We start from the raw sequence: 22,486 nt of genomic DNA, 5'->3' as shown, positions 1-22,486 counted from the left end.
CAAAGTGTTTTATGTTTGTTAATAAGGCAATTTTATTCAGCATTTCTTCTCAACAGTTCTAAAAATCAGTATAACAGTGACACTGGCTTCTGAAGAACTGAACAACATGTTGTTGTGTGTAAACATCTTATTCCATGATTAGGAAATACAACGAGGGGCAAAAACAGCCATAATAGGTTTACAATCCCATTGTCGCGTATAATAACGTGTGGAAAAACGAGCGTGTTGCTTCTATTATGGGTATATATGAATAAATCCAATGCTCTAGTGGAGAAGTGCAGATTAACTTTACTGTATGGTGCAAACATTCGTGTTAGATAAATCAAATTAACAGCACTACTTATGTCATCCTAACTCAATCTTTCAATCATTATTTGACACAAAAGCACAAAATCCCCAAAAACAACATTTTTTTAAAAGGCATAACGATAAGGCAGTTTTATGTCTTTGTACCAGTAAACCAGTACTTCTAAATTTCATTCTACTCAAATTCATACTAAATAGTCTATATGCATTTTAAGTGATCCTTAATATATCTTAGTCAAAACAATGACAAAATAATTCTCAAATAATCTGGCTTTTGACAGCTTTAGTTTGCTAGTGAATAACATGCAGTGATTTCTTTGGTTAGTTTCAAGCTACTACTCCTCTTTAATATTTCAGCATGATTTTTATTTCAGCATAGTGCTTGGATGAGTTCGAGTCATTCGCTTTTCTCTAATAACTACTATACAGCAGAAAGTGCAGGGAATTTTATAAATCAGCATTCCTGATTGCTATTGCATACATCTGCATCAAAAAGCAGCGCAAGACCTAAAAGTGATTTCAAATATTGGCTCAAGAAAATTTAAGGCATCTGCATCCATAAACAATAATACAAAAATATATGCAGATCTATATAAAAAAAGGAACATTTATATAAACTTTTTCCAAGTTGTAAAAGAATGAAAAAGAAAAATATGAGGAACTGGAAATGACAGCTGTTTGCATAATAAAACCTGAAAATACAAGTGAAGATAAGTGGTCTCCATATGAGTTGAACACTCCCACAGTGGTTGCTTTAACAGAGCTTTGGTTCCCTCTAGTGGTGATTCATTCTAATTCGAACTACCTCCTATTTCTTTTAGACACCTACAATTCAGTCTCCAGCGCACACTTGTGTCTACTTGGTCGGTGAAGGGGGGTTGACAGGAGCCACATTTCTCATTTTAAAGTAAGACACCAGCTGATTCGGCACCTCTGCTAGAACACTCTGAGCCAGCGCTTCTTTAGGAGCCTAAAAAGAAATAAGATTAAAAAAGAGAAATGGCCTAATTATAGACAGTGAAGTAATTACAGAAAACAGAATTTTGAACCAGCATGTCATTCAAATTATGTATTTAAGAGGCTCATACATTGTCAAACTGCTTGAAGGGCACAAACTGCACAATATCTCTGACTGCTGGTTCTCCAGTCACAGATTTAAGGACTCCATTGTCCCCATCCAGAAACTCCATGGCCTTAAAGTCTGCCTCACCCACACCCACGATGATGATGGACATGGGCAGTTTGGAGCTGTTCACGATGGACTGTCTGGTCTGGTCGAGATCTGTGATCTCTCCATCAGTGATGATCAACAGCACAAAGTATTGCTATTTGAGAGAGAGAACGACATATATATAGTGCTAATGGACTGAAAATGCCATTACACACCACAGATCAAATATGCACGAGTACCCATCAAACCACATCCTGTGAATGCACTACCAAAAAAAGGCACTTCACTGCTTACTACAGGTACTTACCGCTGCATTTGGTTGCTGGGCAGCTCCAGCTGCAATTCGGGCCACATGATTTATTAGGGGCGAAAAGTTGGTGGGTCCATAAAGACGAACTTGAGGCAAAACCATGCGGTAGGCATCCACAATGCCTTGCACTCCTGCATAGTGTAAAACATCAGCCATGTGACAAACATCTTAAAATGTGTTGTAACTTCAATTTCAATTACAAATTTTCAAACACTATGACGGTTACCTTGGCAATATGGGCTACTGGGGTTGAAGTTCAATGGGAACTCATGGGATACCTAAGAAATTGCAAAGAAGCACTTTTTGTTGAATTCAATTATTACAACTAATAATGAATCAAGTATGAAGGACACCTGTAATGTCTAACCTTGAAGTCTGGAGGCACTTGAGCACCAAATCCAAATGCTGGGAAAAGTTTATCACTACAAAGGGAGACAGAAAAAAATTGATTGCAGATAAAAAGACTTTCATGTTCAAAAACATCTCTATACTCCCCAAGGTGGGACTTCTTTTAATAAAAAGAAAACCGTAAAAACAATAGCATTACTAAATATTGTTATAGTTTAAAATAACTTTTTTCTATTTAAATATATTTTCAAATGTAATTCCTGTGATTTTAAGCATCAATTACTCCAGCTCAAGAAACATTTATTCTTACTAACTGCGGAAAACATTATTATTATAATTTTTTTTGGAAACTGTGATACATTTTTCAGGATTCTTTGATGAACAGAAAGTTCAAAAGAACCACATTTACTTGAAATAGAAATCATTACTGATTTGATCAGCATTCCTTCTGAATAAAAGGTACATTTACTATATTGATTTTCAAACAATTTTATTATTTCTACACTTTCCCTATAACAATTATTTCAATGTACTGCTTAAAAGGGCGCTATTATGCTTTTTCACTTTTTCAACTTTAGTTAGTCTGTGATGTGCATAAGATCTGCAAAGTTACAAAGCTCAAAGTCCAATTCAAAAGGAGAATTTATTTAACAGAAATCACTTTTCAAAAACTAAAAACGAGCGACTTGTTTGGACTACAACGCATATTTTCCGGGATTTGTGATTTCACAAAAATCGACGAATGGGGCGAGACCTGGTTGAGCTGCACTAGAGAAGGCAACGAGTGTTATCACTATGTCGGAGATGCTCTAGTGTTCCCAAGACAGACGAGGTTAGAGTGGTTACAATCAACTGGGTTTAAATTGCGATCAAATTGATTTGATTTTGACGCAATATTCAAACTGAAGCTCACAGCAGGCAGCTTTGGTAAGAGGCTAGGTGCTGAGTGCTGTCAATCACAACACACAGTGGCCCAGCTAACCAATCACGGCACACACTGGCTCAGCTAACCAATCACAGCACATCTCGTATTCCAGAAGTTGGGCCTTCATTTGATACAGGAACGATTCGAGCCATTCATGCCAGACTGGGGAGAGAGGTATTACAATAATGTAAAATATTTTTAAAATAATGTTTTTCTCGAACAACCTAGTATGAGAGCCTGTTCTAGTACCCTCCAAAACTAAATGAAGACTTTGTAAAAGAGCATAATAGCAAATAACCCCCTTTAACCACATCAACTCTGGGGACCCACCGGTGGGTCCAATATTGCATATGCCTAATTCTCAAAAAATCAAAATAACAGCTCAAGTGGTTAATAAGTGAACATATGGTAGTTTGTAGCAACACTGAATGGTTTAAAACAGCTGGTGGAAAGTCTATTCACAAAAATCGCTCTCTTACGTGTCGTAGTCTTGGACTACCTGGCCAACGGACCAGATGGCTGACAGATACTGGTTCAGGCCATTAGGACTGAGATAGTGCAGAGAGTCAGGGGAGCGGGGGTCTCCATTAGAGCCAGTGAAGTCAATGCCCACCTAAAGCCGAACAATATTCACCTTTGTTTTAGAGTTTAAACCATACAGCCTCAAATTTACAACCTAAATTTAAATGTTATGCATTACACCCAATCATTACATCAGCTGCTATCAGAAGCAAATATTGTGCCACGACCAATCTTACCGTGAAGTTAATTTGGCAACCTCCCATCACATAATCCAGAAATGAATACTGTGCCTCAAGCTGAAAGACAGTATGGACATTATTTCATATCATTATCGCAAAATGATTCTAAGCAACTCTGCAACTATAAGATATACTGCAACACTGCTTAGTATGTTTTCAAACGCAACAGATGAAGGCTGTTCAAACCTTGCAATCCTTAATCCTGACGACCCCAGAGTTCTTATAACTCTTTTTCTTCTTTTGCTTCTCTGGGTGAATGCAGTCAAACTCAACCTACAAAATTTAAAACTTTTTTTTATAGGCCCTACAATGAAACTCCTAGAAATTATGGAAGTGAATAGAATGAAATTTAAATGAAGAAAGGAAATGTTCTACTTTTAATATAAGGAAAACAAAAAAGCCTGGAGTAGTGAAGGTTCACTCTTACCGGTGCTTTCTGCAGATCTGACACATTAGTTTGAAACACACCAATAAGATCATGGGAGCCATCACTATCATAATCAGAACAATGAATCTAAAACAAAAAGCCACGGACAGACAGACAGAAAGAGAAAGAAAGATGTTTAGGGAAGATTAACAGACATGCATCCTTCTCACCGCATTGTCTTAAGCCTCCATTAGTTTAGCGGTGGTGCAGGTGAACTCTCCTATAATGTCTGAGCTTGTGTCTTCATCCTTATCGTAACAAGTTACCTTGCAATTAGACAAAGATTTAGTCTAAGGACTAGGACAACTGAAAGTACAGGCCGATGGGGTCTTTGGCCCCTTAAAACAGAAAGACATTTTTTATGATACCATGTGTCCTTCCATCTGATCTAACAGCTTCCCCCAGAAGTTGTCACTTACGTTTTGCACACTACTTTTAAGTTTGAGGTTAAGATTTTTAATAAGGGTGCAATAAATTGATCAAACGTAACAGTAAAGACTTTTACTTTGCTACAGTTAAAACATAAAACAGTTATTTTAAGTTGTAATAATTCACACAATTTTACTGTTTTTACTATGTTTGATCAGATAAATTGTTGATAAATTGATAAAGAAGCAACGGCTTCTTTCAAAATCGAACAAATATCACCTACCCCAAACTTTTGAATGCTATGTGGCAAAAATTAAAGTTTATTTTTTGTGTGAAAAGACAAGTGTTCGTGTTTGATAAGTTTTGATGAGTGTATATAACTTAACTATGTTTAAGAGTCAAAAGCAGCATTCTTCTGTTTTTTTCTTGCATAGTGAAATAGTTAAATTAAGATACTATGACAAATGCACATCTGAGTGAGCACTAGATGCCCTTGATACCTTGATTGGTTTATTCAGATCACCACTGCAGAATGTATGCAAGGAGACAGTAAACTTTTTCCAAGATGGATTCAAATTGTTCTTGATGACCTATTAATGACAAAAGAAAAGAAGTAAAAAATAACCATTAGAAAAAAAATAAACAACAACTGATTATTTGTTTTACACTGACAAAAAAAAACATTTGGTTCTCTGAGTGGATGAAACTGGGTAAAACCTCTGTCCTGTGAATTAGCTGCCATTTCCCATCTTCTTCTTGCTTGAAAAACTCCAAGAATGGATCCGACTTCCCAAACATATCCTGAAAGAAGTCGTGAACAAAAACAGTTAGTATCATAACTGCTTTAACCCTGAATATGGCAATAACTTTTGTGTGGTAAGCCAGCAGTAACAATTAAAAAAAAATCCCTGCTGCTATTGCAGCAATAATTCATAAAGTACCAATTACAATGGATAACAACAAGACGTATGTCTACCTTTTTATCCAGGTTTTTGGCCTCCACTTCCAACACAATAGCCCTGTTGTCCTTCACCTCATCAGCTGTGACCTGTTCATACCAAAAAAAAAAAAAAGAAAGAAACCATTGCTAAATGAAAAAAATAATTTGACTGGCAGAACTGTTGTAAAAGCATGGAGAGAGATGCACTTTAACCACTTTAAAAATAATAGCTAATGGATAGTATATATTAATGACAAATTTAGCATAAATTCACAAATGCAAATGTTATTTTGTTCAAACAGAGGGCTTTTTGTGGTTTACTAAAAACTGTTCCATATGCCAATTAATCATTCTTTTGGGAAGACATTAAATTTTCCTACAAATGAACTAAATTATGAGGCATGTAAAACATTCATAAGGAAAGTGGTAAAACTCTCATGTGACAATTCTGATGTTCTTATATCAATATCCCCATATTAGAAATATCAGTAAGAGTGTTTATGAACACGTACTGTTATTGTGCCTTTTCCAGCTGGTTTTCCTGCCTTGAGCTGAAGGGGATTGGTAATCTTCCTACTTGACACAATCTGTTGTAAAGTTTGTTGCATAAACAAAGCAATGAATTAGTTTATATTTAACACTAATACACCATTAAACATGTATTATACATTTTAATAAAGTACAATGTCACTAATTTTAGCACTGCACCGAGGCAACTACCACAGAGCAGAGATCACATAAGGATATGTGCTTCTTATTGTAACACTTCTCACAATACATACCTGGCCAAGGGTGCATTCAAAGCCTCCCAGGAAGTCATCATCACTGAGGTTAACAGACTTGTTGTCAATATCATAGATGCCAAACTTTAATTTCTGCACCTTCTCAAAGTGGTAGTCAATGTGCAGTTTTGTGGAGAACTCAGGGTCCTGGCAATTCTTCACTCTCTCTGTGCGTTCTACCTGCAATGATTACATACATTAAGCAATAAGGATATATGTATATGTGTGTGTGTGAGTATATATATACACACATACATACCAGGGATGGAAATTAGCACCCGCCACCAGCCCATTGCGGGTGCTTTTGTGTTGTGGCGGGTAAACTCGCTTCACCTACCGGCCACCGTGGCGGGTAAATAAAAAAAGCATACAGTTTCACCCGGCCAGTGGACAAAAAAGTTAATTTCCATCCCTGGTGTGTGTACAACATGCAATAAAGTGTAATATCATCCGAAGCAGCTCCGTGGAGAAAGGTGGCGTTGTTCAAGTACGTTACTTTTTCAGAAGTTAGCTCTGTGGCTAGTAAGTTGTTATGCTGTTAATTTTTGTTTGTAGAAACAACATTGTATCGCTACACATGTTTGACAGCTCTGGCGTGAGGAGACGCGTAAAAGTTTGCGAGCTGAGATTTCTTTCAGTGATACAGTGTTGAACAGGGGACTTTTCCCCATGTGTTCCCTCAACCAAAAACATACAACATTATTCATGCGTACGAAAACTATTTAGAATATTGCAAAAATGTTTCTGTGCATCAAAAAAGTTCAGTGCAGTGTATCATCCGGTTGGGCTACAGAGTTGAGAGAATGAGCTACTTCAGCAAGAGTCGGCTGTTTCAAAACCTTGTAAGCTGCCTAGATAGGCAGCATTTTTGAGCATCACTGAAAGAGAAAATGTCAGTATTTCATTGAGACTTGAGATTAAATAAACTGCTTCAGAATTGTAGATCTTGTAGTATTAATTTTCACACGCAGTTACACATTGTCGGTTAAAAACAAGAAAGCGGCTGGTAAAATCCCTGATACATACATACATACACACACACACACACACACACACACACATATATATATAATCATTTAATAGTCCTTTAATCACCAATGATTATAGTATAAATCACATCAGTTACTGTTAATAACGGTGTCAATAAGCAGTGACTTTGTTGTGCAACTTTAGCAAGCTGTGACAATCAACACCCCCCCCCCCCCCACCAATAAAAACTGTTGCAGTGATACCGAGTGTCAGCTGCTGTTATCCATAGTGTAATTTTTTTTTTTTACATATTTATTTTTTGCTACACATTTTCAAGGGTTAAAAAGCATACCTCTGTCCATTTGTCATCCCCGATGCTTTGCAGCAGAACACAGAGTGGATCGGATTTTGATCCAACATCTTTATCCAAAAGATTACTGCAAGCGATGGAGAGCTCGACCTTCGACAGACAATGAGCTGCCATCTGAAAACTAAGACAGATACAAGATCGTATAAAGTTTTTTTCATCTAATCACTGAAGCGTAAAAACGTGAGAAAATGTAAATAATTGATAAATGATAAAGGGAAATAATTGTTCAGAAGGACGCATTCTGCTGAAGAAGCAAAACATAAGTTAGTTATATATAACATACGAATCATACATGCTCCCTTTCACAAAACTATGCGTATTAAAACATAGAAATGTGAGGTAAATCTCGTATCTTAGGGCCTGTCAGTATTTGAGACTTTTCAACAGTCACGCCTTAAATGTATTATAACGCTGTTATAATGTAAAACCATTTGTGCACTGCTTCTAAAACAGGCAACAAGCTAATATAAAATGAGCTGACAAATGCGACCATGAAATAAAAAATATCATACCCTTAACAATTAGAAACTGTAGAAACTGTGCTCTGAGATTCTCTATTCCAAAACTGCCTACCACCGTCTCCGCCCTGACACGTTCTTGTAATATACAATGAGCAGGGCGGTGCCATTCAGTTCCTCTCCAGACGTGCAACGCTATTGGTCAGAAAGCCAGCTGTACAACGCTGCGATTGGCCAGATGCCTGTCAATCACCGCACCAGCCTGTAGTGTTAAGGACTATGCATGAAACCAACGTGGACTCATTACATACACGACAAAACAACTAATTTTAACCGAGCCCATAAACTTATACTCCTCACACTTTACATTTTTAAAACACACGTATAGACACTACTACCAAATTAATCTGTAAAATAATAGCGTTTCAGCGTTAATAACAGCCGAGTAATTAATTGCTTACTGCATGAGCTCATAATATTTTCACGTACACCAAACAATGCAGCGATCCTTCAGCAGCTTTATATCCAGCGTGTCAGTTTGATCTGTAGTGCCATAGCACAGTAACGAGTCTCGACTGGTTTAAGCGCAACCTTTCGTAGCAACTGGGTTAAAAAAAAATAAAAAAAAGAAGAGGCAGAGCGTACTTCCTTGACCGCTATGTCTCCATAATAACACAGATTCCACAAGTGGGACCAATCATATGCAAAAAGTGAGCAAACAGTACATTACTCTGTTGCACCTTATTTGATGGATATTCTTTCAGAGGGACAAATTGGAGGCATCTGTTCCTTCTTGCAGTGCAATCAAAACAAAACTATAGAGAAGTTTTAATGTTTTTAAAAAGCTTTACTCCTTGACATAAGTCTCACTAATTCAATCACCATAAAGCAATGTTATAACTGTTAACACAGCTTGTGAAAACAGAATTTCAATGGCATACATCAACAAAATCATATTTCTTGAAAACATTTATTTGTTGCAGTATCAGCTCAAATCTTTCCAAAATGAATGTGAAAATGCATAGCAGCATTTTATTTCTCAGAACAAGAATGACCATTCACATACAGCAAAACATTTCAAGTTTTTTCCCCACATAATGCATTCTTACTTTGAAATGCTGAAAAGCAAACACTATTAAATCCTGTAGACAATCCAATGCTCACAGGAAGTTCATAGCAGTACTAATATCTATGATTAGCACTTACCTGAACATTAATCAGGAACCAAGGCTCAGTGTCAAAAAGGCAAAGTAAAATATGCAGTCCACAAAGCTGGAGAACCGCGTGAGTGCAAAATGGGCAGAAATATAGTCAACTCATCATTAATTTAAAAAGTGCAAAAGATCAACAAAAAAAAAAACCTGCATAAATAATTCTGAACTTTTGTGCTTCTAAACAGGCCCATCACAAGCAGATTCAAAGCATCAAAGAACAGCGTTTGAGAGCATCACACCTCACCTTCTTTGATAGAAATGCACTGAGAAGGTGTAGAACTCTTTGAAAACCAGGTTTGAAGAAAGAAATGACAACCATGTGCTAGTTGAAAAATCTTTAGAAAAGCTTTTATGCAGCATTTTATGCAGACATTTGCCATCATAATCCACAACCAAAAAACAATGAAACATTTCATGCGCATCTCATAAGTGCAGTTTGTGTGAGAATTGTTTATCATCTTGTATAATATCAAAGCAAAGTTCAAAACTATGTGTTCCACTTTCTTTACATATGGAGACACCGCATTCTTAAAAACCCATCTGTGGCACAACTTTCGCAGAATTTAAATGAATTTGTGATCCCTACACTGTACTTAGGCATAAGACTAAATCGATACTGTGCATTTCAACAGTATTAACTAAAGTAACTACCAATAATTTAACATCATGACTCAACTGAACAAAACAGTTTCCATTCTAAAAACCAAGAACCCCTTTAACAGTATGATGCTTTTATCGGAGATGCTTTTCTTTGATGGCAGAAAATGAAACATTTAAAGAGTGCCTTCGTACGTCTGGTATATAAAAAAATAACAATAATAAAAAAAAAATTAAATGCATTGTGGTAAAAGGTTAATGACAAAGACAGTCTAAAGCAACAAGCAATATATTATAGCTAGAGTCCCATCTCTACAATCACACATCTGATGAAAAAATATTTAAAATATAAAAAGTTTGATATGTGAAACAAGGAAGTCACGGCAAAACATTTGTTCATTTCTTAACCTGAGAGAGAGAGAAAAAAAGAAGAGGACAGGAGAAAACAGAATACCTTTTAAGTGTCATTATTTCAGGAATGGCATTTTATTGACAATAGTTCAACTGGAAAGTATTTACAAGAAAAAAAAGTGCTGGGATGTCAAAAACTAATAAACATAACTGATCCATTTCAGCAACACTAAAAAAAAAAAAAAAGCCAAACATCCAAAAACAAAAAAGAAAACCTAGGAAAGAAGCTATCATCAAAAACCACAGCAACAAGAGAAGAGTATCTAAGCGAGTAAGAGTAAAATGCTTTCATATACAAATTACAATGCTGCATTTGCTTCACATCCTCGCTTAGCATTTACAGAATTGGTCTGACATCAGGCTTTTTAAAGCAATTCAATGTGACAGCAACAGATACTGATAAAGACAGACATTTGCATTTTATTGACAGAAAAACTTGCAGCAGAAAGCAAACATTGTAACTGAAGTGTAGGCATAAATTTAGCACACAATGCACAGCAGCACTGATTTTACCTCAGAAGGAAATGTGTAGATGCACCATGGATCAAATACAGATATATAAAACTTGAGCAGAGATACAAAACAATGAGGAATTCTGGGAGTGAAATGTATTTGCCAACTAACCTCCATTACAGATATGAGGGCTCTATTGAACATACCATAAAGATGCCCCTTTTTCAGATCTGCAGATGTGAACTAACACATAATTGCCTGGAAGTCTTAAAGAATGCTGTTTAGAGGAATTTAAAATAAACATTGTCTTTCCTCAATTATGTCATGCTTCATTAAACTACAATCTTGGATAAATAATGTGTACAGGAAAAAATCTAATACCTGTCAGTTTCTTCTGTACATAAAAACAACCAGAAAAGTTTTTTTTCTTTCAGAAAACCATGTCAAAAGTTCAGACACTTGCAATGACAAAGATGTTCCTTTCATCCCAAAGCAATCTTAACTTTTCTTGCCCCAATGGGTCTATCATTCAGGTCCATAACAGCAGCCATTGCTTCATCATGGGAGTCAAAAGCTACCATCGCTTCCCCAGTGGGCAAACCTTTCTCATTGAATTGCAAGCATACAGAACCAGGCAACACTTGATAGCCATAGAAGAAATCAATGATCTCGTCAACGGTCACTGTAAAGGGCATGTTTTGAATTTTGACAATTGTGGGCCGCGTATTACCTGGACCACTGTTGGATGGTCCTCTTAAACTCTCAGAAGCTGGCCGCTGACCTTGGCTACCTCCACAATTTTGGCTGATTGCCTTATGAGAAGATCCATTATCAAACGGTGGTAGCCCCCTTAAGGGATCTAATGCACCTACAAAGCCAGGTGGTGCGCTGTTGCTGTCAGGTCTGAAACCAGGGTGCTCTAAAATAGGACCGGACAGAGGTCCCCCAATCATCGGTGGGGGAACGCCAAGAGAGATGTCACCCAAAGCAGCCCCAAGTGGCGGTAAAGGTGGTGGACCTGCCAGTCCATTACCAGGGGCAATGAATGGGTTCACAAAAGGGGGGCCATTGCCAAGGGTCCCTACAGCATTTCTCAGAAAACTGAACTCATCGCCTGTCATTCCTGGAAAAGCATGAGGTGCTTGGGGAACTTGGACCTGGGGCTGAGTGTGTGCATGGGCATGAGCATGGGCATGAGCATGGGCATGAGCATGGGAATTTCCTTGGGATTTCTGGCCTCTTTTTGCCTGGGGAGGAGGATTTCTCTCAACTTCTTTCATCTGCTCAAATGTTACCAAATGAACGAAAGCATCCCTGCCATTCAATTTCTGCCTATGTAGTCTCTCTGCTTTAAGTGCGTCCTCATCAGACTTAAACTGCACAATAGCCTGGCCAAGACCATTACCATTTGCGTCAACTAACACTTTAAGGCTTTCCTCAAACAACTGAATGCCATCAAGAAACAGACGGACATCTTTTTTTGCAACGTTATAGGGAATATTGGTTATGTGAGCACAATTCTTGGCACTCTTTCCACCTTCAACCGAGCTATTCTTCTGATTGGAACCCTGCATTCGTTTGCGAATGGCATCTATCTTTTCATACATGTTTTTCTTTGTGATTGGATGCACCTGTATGAACCGACTACCCATGTACTGCATATGGCATCCGAGAGCAGCTTTGTAGTGCGTTTCATTCCTAAACTCCAAAAATCCCTCACCAGTTGCCCTGCCATTGGGTCCATATGCAATGTAAATGCTATCTTCAACAATGTCAAGATTTTTGAAAAACTCAAAAATCTGCTTGTTTTCTGCTTCATATGGGAGTCCTTTCAAATAGACACAGAATTCTAGTTTGTGGGGAGATCGGGACCTGGCTCGCTCACGGCCAGAGGGTGCTGGCGAATTGGTGTTTCTGCGAGGATGACGGTTAGGTTCGGAGTCACTACCTGCTTTAGTGTGTCCAGCGCTCTCTCTCCACTGCTGCTCTGTAGCTGGAGAAACCTCAACATATCTTTGGCCTATAATTCCTGCATTCCTTTTCAGAGCCTCAAAAGAATCTTGGGGTGAGAAGAACTTAACCAATGCCCTGCCGTTGTTTCTACCCAGGTTGTCTTTGAGCAAACGAACTGACTCAACCCCAAGTCCCAGGAAAAAATCTCTAACTTCACTTTCAGTGACTGAAAAAGGAAGGCTGTGTAGATGAATGTAAAACTCATCTGGGTTTGCCACGGATGATTTCATATGAGACTGGAGGTTCAGGGGGTTTAGAGGGTTTAAATGATTCAGGAACATTGGATTGGGATTTCCTAGAGACAGTGGACCAGAGGCTAAACCACCAGTGACAGGGCCAACAGGGGGAGGGACACCGGGGTTAAATGGTGGAAGCCCTGGCATGTGCGACATGTGTGCAATGGGAGGGACCGGAGGCACTGATGTTAGCGGATTAACAGCTGGTACTGGTGGCAGTGTGGATACTGGTATGGGGGGCATGGGTGGTAGAGATGGCATGGTGGGTAAGGGAGGTATTGGGGGAGGTACAGAGTTCAACGACGACATTGCTGTGGTCATTGTGGATCCCAAACTAAGACTTGGGCTGCTGAAATTATTAAAGTTTGGGGGCATGTTGCCCACTGTAGTGGTCGAAAAGGTAGGGACAGTCTTGTTGCTTACAGGCTCATGTGTTGACGAAGCTGTGGTGGCTGTAGTTGAAGTTGTGCTACTAAAACCTTGTGCTGTGGTTGGCATGTTGCCTCTTCCACTTCCACCAGTACTAACCTGTGGACTCGGCCTACTGCCATTTCCGGCGGCAACCTCTGCACTGCCAGTTTCAAAGCGTCTACGGCTGAGCTCAATCATATTTTGCATTTCGGTTTTGCTACTCAGCAAAAGAGAAACCTTGGAACCTTTGATTGACCCCCCTGTGCGCATCATCCCAAGCCTTGCATCTTCATCTGTGGCGAACACGATAAAAGCCTCACCGTGTTCACCCCCTACAATATGCACACCACCATCCGGTATGGTCAATCCAGAGAAGAAATGGCGTATGTCCATAGTCCCAGCCACAATGGGGAGACCTTGCAAACGGATGACCACAGCCATGCTGAGGTGCAACAACAAACACCTGTAGATAAAAGAAGGCAATGACTGTCAGGCTATGGTAAAAGCTATGGTAAAAATACAACAGAAAACCAGTATACAAACTACAATACGACAATCAAAAGCAAGACCAAAGATTATGACAGGAAACACATTATAGCAGAATAAAAAGCACTTGAATTTTAACACTGCAAATCCAGTAAGAATCCCAAACTCTTAGCTCATCACATTGTTTAGAGGCTTTGTAGTTGTAGCCAAAGCACACTACCGTACTTCATTTCATTTTATAGCATGCAACAGCAGTTTAGTATGAAATCAAATCAGAACAAAATATGACTAATGGATCTGAACAAAACTTATTTAAAAAAAGTTTTAAACGATCTTGAAACACTTCATACTACATAAAACACTGTTAAACATGCCAATTTCCTGAGTTTAACTGACAACTCAACTCAAAATCTTCAAATTTAACAAAGTCGAGACCTCTAATACCATTTGGTCTTTTTAATCAAGCAAATATTGGTTAAATTGGTTTCAAAAGATTTGGTTAAATTCTTGTCCTGGAGACTTACAGAACTGCAAGTTTTTAGATTATCTGACATATTCAGTTCAGTTCATGAAGATCTCTCCTAATGAGCTGATAATCTAAATCTTGTATTTAAAATAAATGATACATACAAAATATGCAGTGCTGTGGGTCCCCAGAACCAGGATTACAAACCACTGGTGCAGCCAATTCTACAACGTCTCTGGCTTAATGATTTACTGAACACAGAGTTGCCAAACCTTTTGAACCATGGATTTGCATGACTTTTATAGTCACCTGTGATTAACAGATAAGTAGGGGTGCACCGAAATTTCGGCCACCGAAAATTTTCGGCCGAAATGGCATTATCGGTTTTGGGCCGAAATAAAAAAAACAGCCGAAAACGTAAACCGAAAATGAATGTCACCCGCCCCTCCCATCCGTGAGCAAGCACTTAGTTTTCACTCACGGTCGAGCTGTTATCACGCGTCTGCCTATCAAAGATTAAGCATGTCAAAGGGCTGTCACAATCAAAAAAAGCTTGTCACAAAAGCTGCACAATCGATCGGACCAACCAACACAAGTTTCGAAAACGAAAACAGGGAATCGATTTTAATGGCCTTCTCTCGGAGCGCGTCCAGCTCGTCACTATACGCTCGCAGCGAACGCGCGTCACACAGCAACGGCAGGTTCTGACACACACACACACACACACACACACACACACACACACACAGCCTATTAGTGCATAATATCAATGTAGCCTTCAGTAATGTTTTTCATTGATGTTATGGCAGTCCACATTGCTGACTTGTGCGCGTCTCAAGCGCCCTCTTTACGTTCGCCCTAATGCCTGTTTAGTTGTCGGTGGATTTGCAATATGTAACATTTGTTCTGCAAAAATCTGCAAAAAAAAAAAATGTTTTATGTAACTGTTAATAAAAGTTTGATTATTATATTGTGATTTTTCAATTCAGATCCATTAAATCCAAGCAATATATATATACGTTTTTAAAAGAAGCCATTTTCGGCTTCAGTTTCGGTTTTCGGCAAAGTGCATCCTAAATTTTCGGTTTCGGCGCAGAATTTTCATTTCGGTGCATCACTACAGAGAAGCATTTTTTTTTTAAAATCCTTTAAAAAATTAGATTAAAATTAAAACGGAGACTGCACTCACCAAAAGCAATTTACATCTTAGCTGACAAATTATTAATAAGGACTTGGAGCAGAGCCAGAAAAAAAAAACTTGTATTGCTTGACTATAAGATTTTAATTTAAACTCTTCCAGACTTAGAAATCACAATTTTGAAATTCTCTACATTTTTGAAATTCTTTTTCAACAACTGTGAGAACCCTAAATATGCATTATAACATTGTACTGTAGACGGTAACAACCTAAAAGAAAGCAACAATTTTCTCGTTGTCCCCCAAAACTCTGATAGCAATTTTTTTTTAAAAAGAGAGGATGACATTGTAGAGTCAACCATTCACACAGAATGCATATTGCAATAACATTTTAAAACAACAAAAACCACTAAGCAACATTTCTAGATTCTACATTAATGCATTTTTCTTATTCTTTTTTTTAAATAACTAATAAAGTAGTTGACCAAATATCTCTAAGTTTAGTTGATCAAGATCCCTCAGATGCTTACCTGTATTAAAAGTGCTGCTTCGTTACAAGATGCACAGGACACCCAAGCCAATCCTGACGGCAATCATTTAAAATCAATTCTTGACTGTAATAAAAAGAATAAACGGAGGGAAATATACATAAACAGCATTAGAACAAGCATAGCCATGAGTGACTCCAAGAAAACCATTCAGTGCCAGCCATTTCCAGCCCTTTTATTATAACATATTCTTGTACAGCAAAACAAAAAATGTAATCACCACTTTTGCACATCAGATGTTGGCCAGCTGCTTCGCAAAAGCCATACACATAAGAATTGAACTTAAAACGCATGCATGTCATGTATTTCTAGAACCCCAGCAAACATTCAAACTTAACAGCAACATCAAAACACAGGAACATTTGAACATTTTCATATAAAAGGGGGGGGGGGGGGAAGATGTCAAAGCATATTAAGCTTCATAAAAAGACTGTGACCTTACATGGAGTGAAAATAACATCTGATAATGTTGGTAAGTTGTGAGCATAGTGTAAGAAACACAATTAGAGAGCATCTCTAATAGCATCTAGCTGGTCTTAAACTAACTCGTGCATTTCTGACCTGCAAATTGGTAACCTGCATACAAAACAGAAAAGAAAAAAGCCAGTGTGACACTAAAACCAACACCACAACTGTACAATTTTAGAAATATTTCTTCGGTATCACTGTACAGAGAATGTGAAACATACACGATCCATGATACAAATGTTCAAAAAGAGATAAACCAAGAGTAAAACATGAATTTAGTGGTTTAATTCAGATCTTCTGAAGAGACATTTTCACTTGATATGATAAACAGAATATAGGCTTTTATTCCCACAAACAATCATCAACTCTCATTTATGGAGCCAAACAAATAAGGTTAAGAGAAGCTTAAATATGCTGGCTTGACGCGTGAGAACAAATCTCACTGGATCTTACATTCATCATCATTTAAAACAAGAGGTTGTGGATTTAACCTCTCAATTTCTATGGATTACTTTTAATACTCTTAATATACTTTTCGATGTGCTAAAGTTTTAGTTGCATGGACTCTCAAAGGATAAGGTTTCATTAAAAATACTTTCATTTGTTTTGAAGATGACCATGTTTAATCGCTTTAGGTCAGAAAATGACCATTTTCATTTATGGGTGAACAGTTTAAACGGAAGTTACGTATTTGATCTCCTACCACCAGAAACCACAAAAACTAGGTTCTTACATAAAAGTGTATTCAGACTAAAATGTGACTATCTCCTACGTTCTGTCTGTTAACCCACAAGTGGAAACCAGGTCACACAGCGTAAAACAGATAGTAACTACTACTAATAACCAAACAATACAAAATAAAAAATGTCAAGGTTTAAAGCTGTTAATCGCACTTGTGTAAAAATCTTTTCACACGATTTCCACAACCAACCGCTCCAATGTCACCATATTTCATATTTATGCTACAAACTTAATACAACATCGCGACACATTACAAATTGGGTGTCAAATAGAGTTTATTCGCTTTAGCAGGATCAACCAACCACTGAAATAAAAATGCGAATCATAACCATAGAAAACAAACAGGTGTGTCAAGTCGTCAAGAAAATGCACCTAGTTGAATATGAGTTTAACAATAACATCCATGGCATGGCGTCATCGGCCATTCAAACCTCAGAAGCAGCGAGATTACAAAATGGCGCCGTCTGCGCCGATTCCGTCTAAAACACAACAAAGCTCCCTGCTACTCTCTCAGCATAGCACTTCTCAGAAATAAGAAAGAAACATAACCACTGCACGAGAAGGAAAGGATGCCTGGCTAGCTCCGCTTTACCCATTTAAACCAAACTAAGTTGTGTCGTTTGATTACAGCTCACAATCACCCTGCCCTCCATTAAACTTATAAAACAATTGTATTTTTGCAAACTTCGACAGTGTTGTGTATGGGTACATGAAAAACATTGTGTGAATTTATGTACTTTGCATAGTCTTACCGAAATGATTTTGTCTTAACTGATCTTTTTAAAATAATAAAGACGAAGCACTTCAACCGTTCTTCCACGTCTGGTGGCGCTCAGTCAGTGACGACCTCCCATGGTGACGACACTGGCGAGAGAAAGAGAGAGAGCGACGGCGCATGCGCTGCTTCTTCTCGTTCAATGGCCGTTCACTCCTTAGCAGTATGACCGCCATCTACTGTATAGTCTACTCAATTACAGTCGAGTCTTGGGCTGGCAGGAATTGTGGGTGGGGGGAGTGCATGTACAGTGTTCTCTCCACCCTCAATACCATGACTCAGGTGCCCTTGAGCAAGGCATCGAACCCCCAACTGCTCCCCGGGCGCCGCAGCATAAATGGCTGCCCACTGCTCTGGGTCTGTGTTCACAGTGTGTGTGTTCACTGCTCTGTGTGTGTGCACTTCGGATGGGTTAAATGCAGAGCACGAATTCTGAGTATGGGTAACCATACTTGGCTGAATGTCACGTCACTTTTTTTTTTTTTTTTTTAACTCAAGTCATAAATCTACTGAATGATACTCACGCAAACTTGAATGAGATATTAATATGGACTTTTCTGCAAATGTTGTTTATGCAATGTTTATACTCACTACCACAGATATTAACAGATGGATTTGACATGCTTTGAGCAACTGCTCAAACAGCAAATAAAATAACACCAAGTTCTGGTCACAGTAAATTGCTATTTATTAGTTATTTTGGTGATATGTGCATTTCAAAACTATTAGCATATTAAAATGTTAAACCTCAAAAGTATTAACACATTTAATGTTCATTGCAGCAAGTTTATTTTTTATACATTACACGTACATTATGTAATATTTAAGTTTTAATTTACATCAGCTGTTAAAGCATGTGATTTCTTTCAGATGAACTTACTAAGCAAAGGGAACATTAATATAATAATTGCTGGAGCATATTTTATTTTAACTGATTAAAATCCAAAGAAAGTAGATGAAAAGATCTTTCTTCTATAGAGGAAACTGATATAAAGGAAATGATAAGATCTCTAAAAAAAAACAAATGAATTTCACAACAGAGGAGTTTCTGAACTTGCAGATGTCAATTGGAACGACACAAACAGAAGTCAACTTTCCAGGAACAGTTTTTCTATTTCAAATCTGAACCAGAATTATTACAATACAACAAAAACTGATCCCAGATCTGCCTTGAGCCTACAGTACATGCTACAAAATCACAGCACAGTTTTTATACCCTAGACATGAATTTACTGTGTGCTGCAGTCAGATTACTGACAATCCTCTCCTCAATCTCTACCTCTTTTTGCACTTCCTCATCTGTGAGGACCAGTTCTTGTTGTGTGTCCTTGGTGACAACAACCACATAACCACGGCGTGTGTCGAGAACATTGGCAACCACTGCCTGGTGGTTGTATGTTTCTAAGGCACGCCGTGCTCGCTCCAGAAGGATGGAGGGGTCCGTTTCCAGCTTGAAAGAGATGACGAATGCCTTAGGTGCCCAGTCCTTCACCAGTGGGGACAGCATCTTGGGAACCATCTTCATACTTATCTAAATAACATTAAACAAGCACGTTATATGTTGTTTGGAGCCTAGATTAACTAAATGTAGTCTAGCAGAGGGGTGTAAAATAAAAAAATAAATAAGCCATGAACTTCTTATATCTATCTATCTAGCTATCTATCTACACATTTTAAATACTATAAAGAACAGCACAGTACTTTAGTGAGTAGAAAAACATTAATGTAACGTAATAAAATAAATATTAAAATAATTTATCATATTAATTTTTCACATGAATTTGGTCTTTATCCATGAAAATATGCAGCTGCTTTTTCAAATTTGATTTTAGAATTAGGGTCCCTTGCATGAGTATGATCATATTTGGGGGTCTGTGGCAATCTAAGAGATTGAAAACCCCTGGCCTAGAAGACTGAATTAATATTTGTATTTATTACACAACACCTGAAGCGGCCCGTTAGAGGACTGGATTTTGTGTTCTGGCATTTCATATGCTGGGATGTAGAAATCAGAAACAGCAGCAGCCAAATAAAACATAGCCTTGGACCCTAGGAGGGAAAAACAGAAATGAAACTAGTAATCCCACAACAAATGTACTCAGCCTCAAGTAATCAAAAAGTGGCGTTGTTCACCTATGGAGCTTAATGCTTGAGCTGCAGCCTTGAGTAGATGGAGGTACTCCGACAAGGTGTTGAATTCCACCGGCAGCAGCAATCCTGCTGCCTTCACCTCCTGATAGCGCTTTAAAACATTTGCGATGTTTGGAAGTGCGTTCTGATCCACCAGGATCTGACTAGCATCTTCCTCTACACTCTCTGATCGTAAGCTATCCAGTAAATTGACCCCTGTGTACAGACGAGTGTATGGGTAGAGAGAACGATGCCTGTGCAGAAAGATTACTGCATAGCCTGAGTCCAGAAAATACTCTGCAGAGGAGGCCCCTCGTCGACCACTGCTGAAGTTGTCCAGGAACCGTACTGTCCGGGATTCCAGAGGCACTTTAGTTCCTCCAGAGGTGATGAGGACTACTCTGCGCCCGGCTGATCCGTGATGTTCAGCAAAATCTGCCATGAGTTTCTTGACCTCCTCCGCATGAGAGGGGACCGAAAACTCCTCAGACAGTCCTCCATCCACTGCCTTTGAGGCCGAAGGCTCAGAGTGGGCCATTGTAAACCTAAAAGAATAAAGTTTTAGTTATTAAAGAGTTACTAATTTGCATGTGTTTATGAGTGACCATTTTGAATTAAACATGAGCTCAAGAAGATCAGACGGATTTTTAAGTATTATGACATTACATGCTACATAATTGTCCCTGAGCAATACACTGTTGGTCAGTTACGGTCAGATGAATATTTGACGAAATTCTAACACGAAATTAAAGTTAAGTGTGAGAAAGATACATTCTCGCTGTCAGCGTAATCATCTCTTATTATCGCGTTGATATGGATAAATTAACATAATACGATAATCAGAATCAGAATGAGCTTTTATTGCCAGGTATGTTTACACATACGAGGAATTTGTTTTCGTGACAGAAGCTCCGCAGTACAACAGAATGACAGCGACAGAACATAAAACACATAATAAAAGAATATAAAAATACAAAAAATACAAATAAGTAGACAAGGAATGACAATATACAAATTGACAATTGTAGGCAGGTATATTACAAAAATGCAGTTATGTATGTACATGTATATTATGTGCAAAATTTAAGTGTATACTAAGTATGTGTGTTAGATAAATTAAGTGTATGTGTATATAAATATAAAGTGTAGTGTGTTCAGTGTGTTCAGTGTGTAATCAAGGGTTTACCTGTTTGCTCACTCACAAATAAACCGATAAAGAATATAATTCACCAGCGAATGAACCTTTCAAACTTGGTCTTAGGGTCTGACAGATCAGTAAGACCAGTTCCCGCAACCTATTATGGTTGATGTGCGCATGCGCAGCTTCGTATGTTTTGATAGGCTCTTTCAGAAAATTCCAAAATAAAGGTTTTCAGATGACTGTGATTCTTTCTGTTTTTATGGGTAACATGGATCACAGTGGTATGAAAGACAAAAGAAAGTACACAAGAAAACAGAGGTAATAGAAGGAGAGTGGTCAGTAAACAGTGGCATAATCATCCATCCAATATATCAAATACATTTCAAATGTAGGATTTGAAGAAGGAATGAACTGCAAAATATTTGTAAAATATGTAATTCACATTCAGGTTCACAGGGGGGCAGCATTGTCTAAGATATACAAGAGGAAAAGTGTTTCTCAGTTTAAAAGCTGCAAATAATTTTGCAAACATTTAGGACTGGGTCTTGAAAACTTCGCATTGTAAATTAAACATTTACACATCCTACAAATTAATAAATACTCATTATTTTAAGATTCGCAACTATTAAAATAACAATAATAATTAAAATAAATAAATAAAATAAAATAAATGTGACGTTAATTGAAACCATAAACACGTGGTGCACCCACTCATCTATATTATGACTATTCTCTGAATATGACTATTTATGTACTTCTCTATTATAGATCAGTGGGTGTACTACAAAAGTAAAACAAATGAGGAATATTTATTTCTTCCTCCAGACAAACAGAGCACAGTGGGGAAACGTCTTTATATAATGTATTATTATTACTATTATTATTTTATTAAATACCTTTGGGGTGCTGTCCCTCTCTTTTATTAGAAAAAAATATATTAGTAGGCCTACATTTATAGTTATCCATGTGCCAAAAGCTTTAATAACTGCACTGCTATATGCAGTAATAATGTTTCTTATTAACCGAATAGGCAATTAATATTTTAAATACTGATTACTATTGAAAATAGTTCCGAAGAATACGGACGAAGTCACAATCCACTGTGACAACTCAACATACATGA

The 22,486-nt window shown here is 37.8% G+C and overlaps 2 protein-coding genes across 4 annotated transcripts; both read right to left on the bottom strand.

Moving 5' to 3' along the window:
* Positions 1 to 440: 440 nt before the first annotated feature.
* LOC132119526 (copine-1-like) lies at positions 441 to 18,271 on the bottom strand. Of its 3 annotated transcripts, XM_059529571.1 has the most exons (16): positions 18,070 to 18,183; positions 7,661 to 7,799; positions 6,340 to 6,519; positions 6,070 to 6,144; positions 5,594 to 5,665; positions 5,335 to 5,418; positions 5,118 to 5,207; positions 4,249 to 4,335; positions 4,008 to 4,094; positions 3,819 to 3,878; positions 3,540 to 3,673; positions 2,155 to 2,209; positions 2,014 to 2,065; positions 1,785 to 1,918; positions 1,395 to 1,631; positions 441 to 1,276 (listed from the first exon to the last, which is right to left on the bottom strand). In XM_059529571.1, the coding sequence occupies exons 2-16, from the start codon at positions 7,790 to 7,792 to the stop codon at positions 1,163 to 1,165; spliced, it is 1,593 nt and encodes a 530-aa protein (XP_059385554.1). In that variant the 5' UTR covers positions 7,793 to 7,799; positions 18,070 to 18,183; the 3' UTR covers positions 441 to 1,162. The 3 variants fall into 3 exon arrangements, with proteins under 3 accessions (XP_059385554.1, XP_059385552.1, XP_059385553.1); XM_059529569.1 differs by lacking the exons at positions 441 to 1,276; positions 1,395 to 1,631; positions 1,785 to 1,918; ... (10 more) ...; positions 6,340 to 6,519; positions 7,661 to 7,799 and adding exons at positions 10,753 to 13,934; positions 16,091 to 16,174 and having other exon boundaries at positions 18,070 to 18,271; XM_059529570.1 differs by lacking the exons at positions 441 to 1,276; positions 1,395 to 1,631; positions 1,785 to 1,918; ... (11 more) ...; positions 7,661 to 7,799; positions 18,070 to 18,183 and adding exons at positions 10,753 to 13,934; positions 14,588 to 14,713.
* Positions 18,272 to 18,762: 491 nt separating this feature from the next.
* LOC132119057 (phosphopantothenate--cysteine ligase-like) lies at positions 18,763 to 21,555 on the bottom strand. Its single transcript, XM_059528807.1, has 4 exons — positions 21,409 to 21,555; positions 20,226 to 20,767; positions 20,038 to 20,141; positions 18,763 to 19,623 (listed from the first exon to the last, which is right to left on the bottom strand). The coding sequence occupies exons 2-4, from the start codon at positions 20,758 to 20,760 to the stop codon at positions 19,303 to 19,305; spliced, it is 960 nt and encodes a 319-aa protein (XP_059384790.1). The 5' UTR covers positions 20,761 to 20,767; positions 21,409 to 21,555; the 3' UTR covers positions 18,763 to 19,302.
* Between the last annotated feature and the right edge of the window lie 931 nt (positions 21,556 to 22,486).

The sequence above is a fragment of the Carassius carassius genome, chromosome 38 (assembly GCF_963082965.1).
Source record: "Carassius carassius chromosome 38, fCarCar2.1, whole genome shotgun sequence".
In the NCBI taxonomy this organism is placed as follows: Eukaryota; Metazoa; Chordata; class Actinopteri; order Cypriniformes; family Cyprinidae; genus Carassius; species Carassius carassius.
This window is presented reverse-complemented; position numbering and strand designations above follow the sequence as displayed.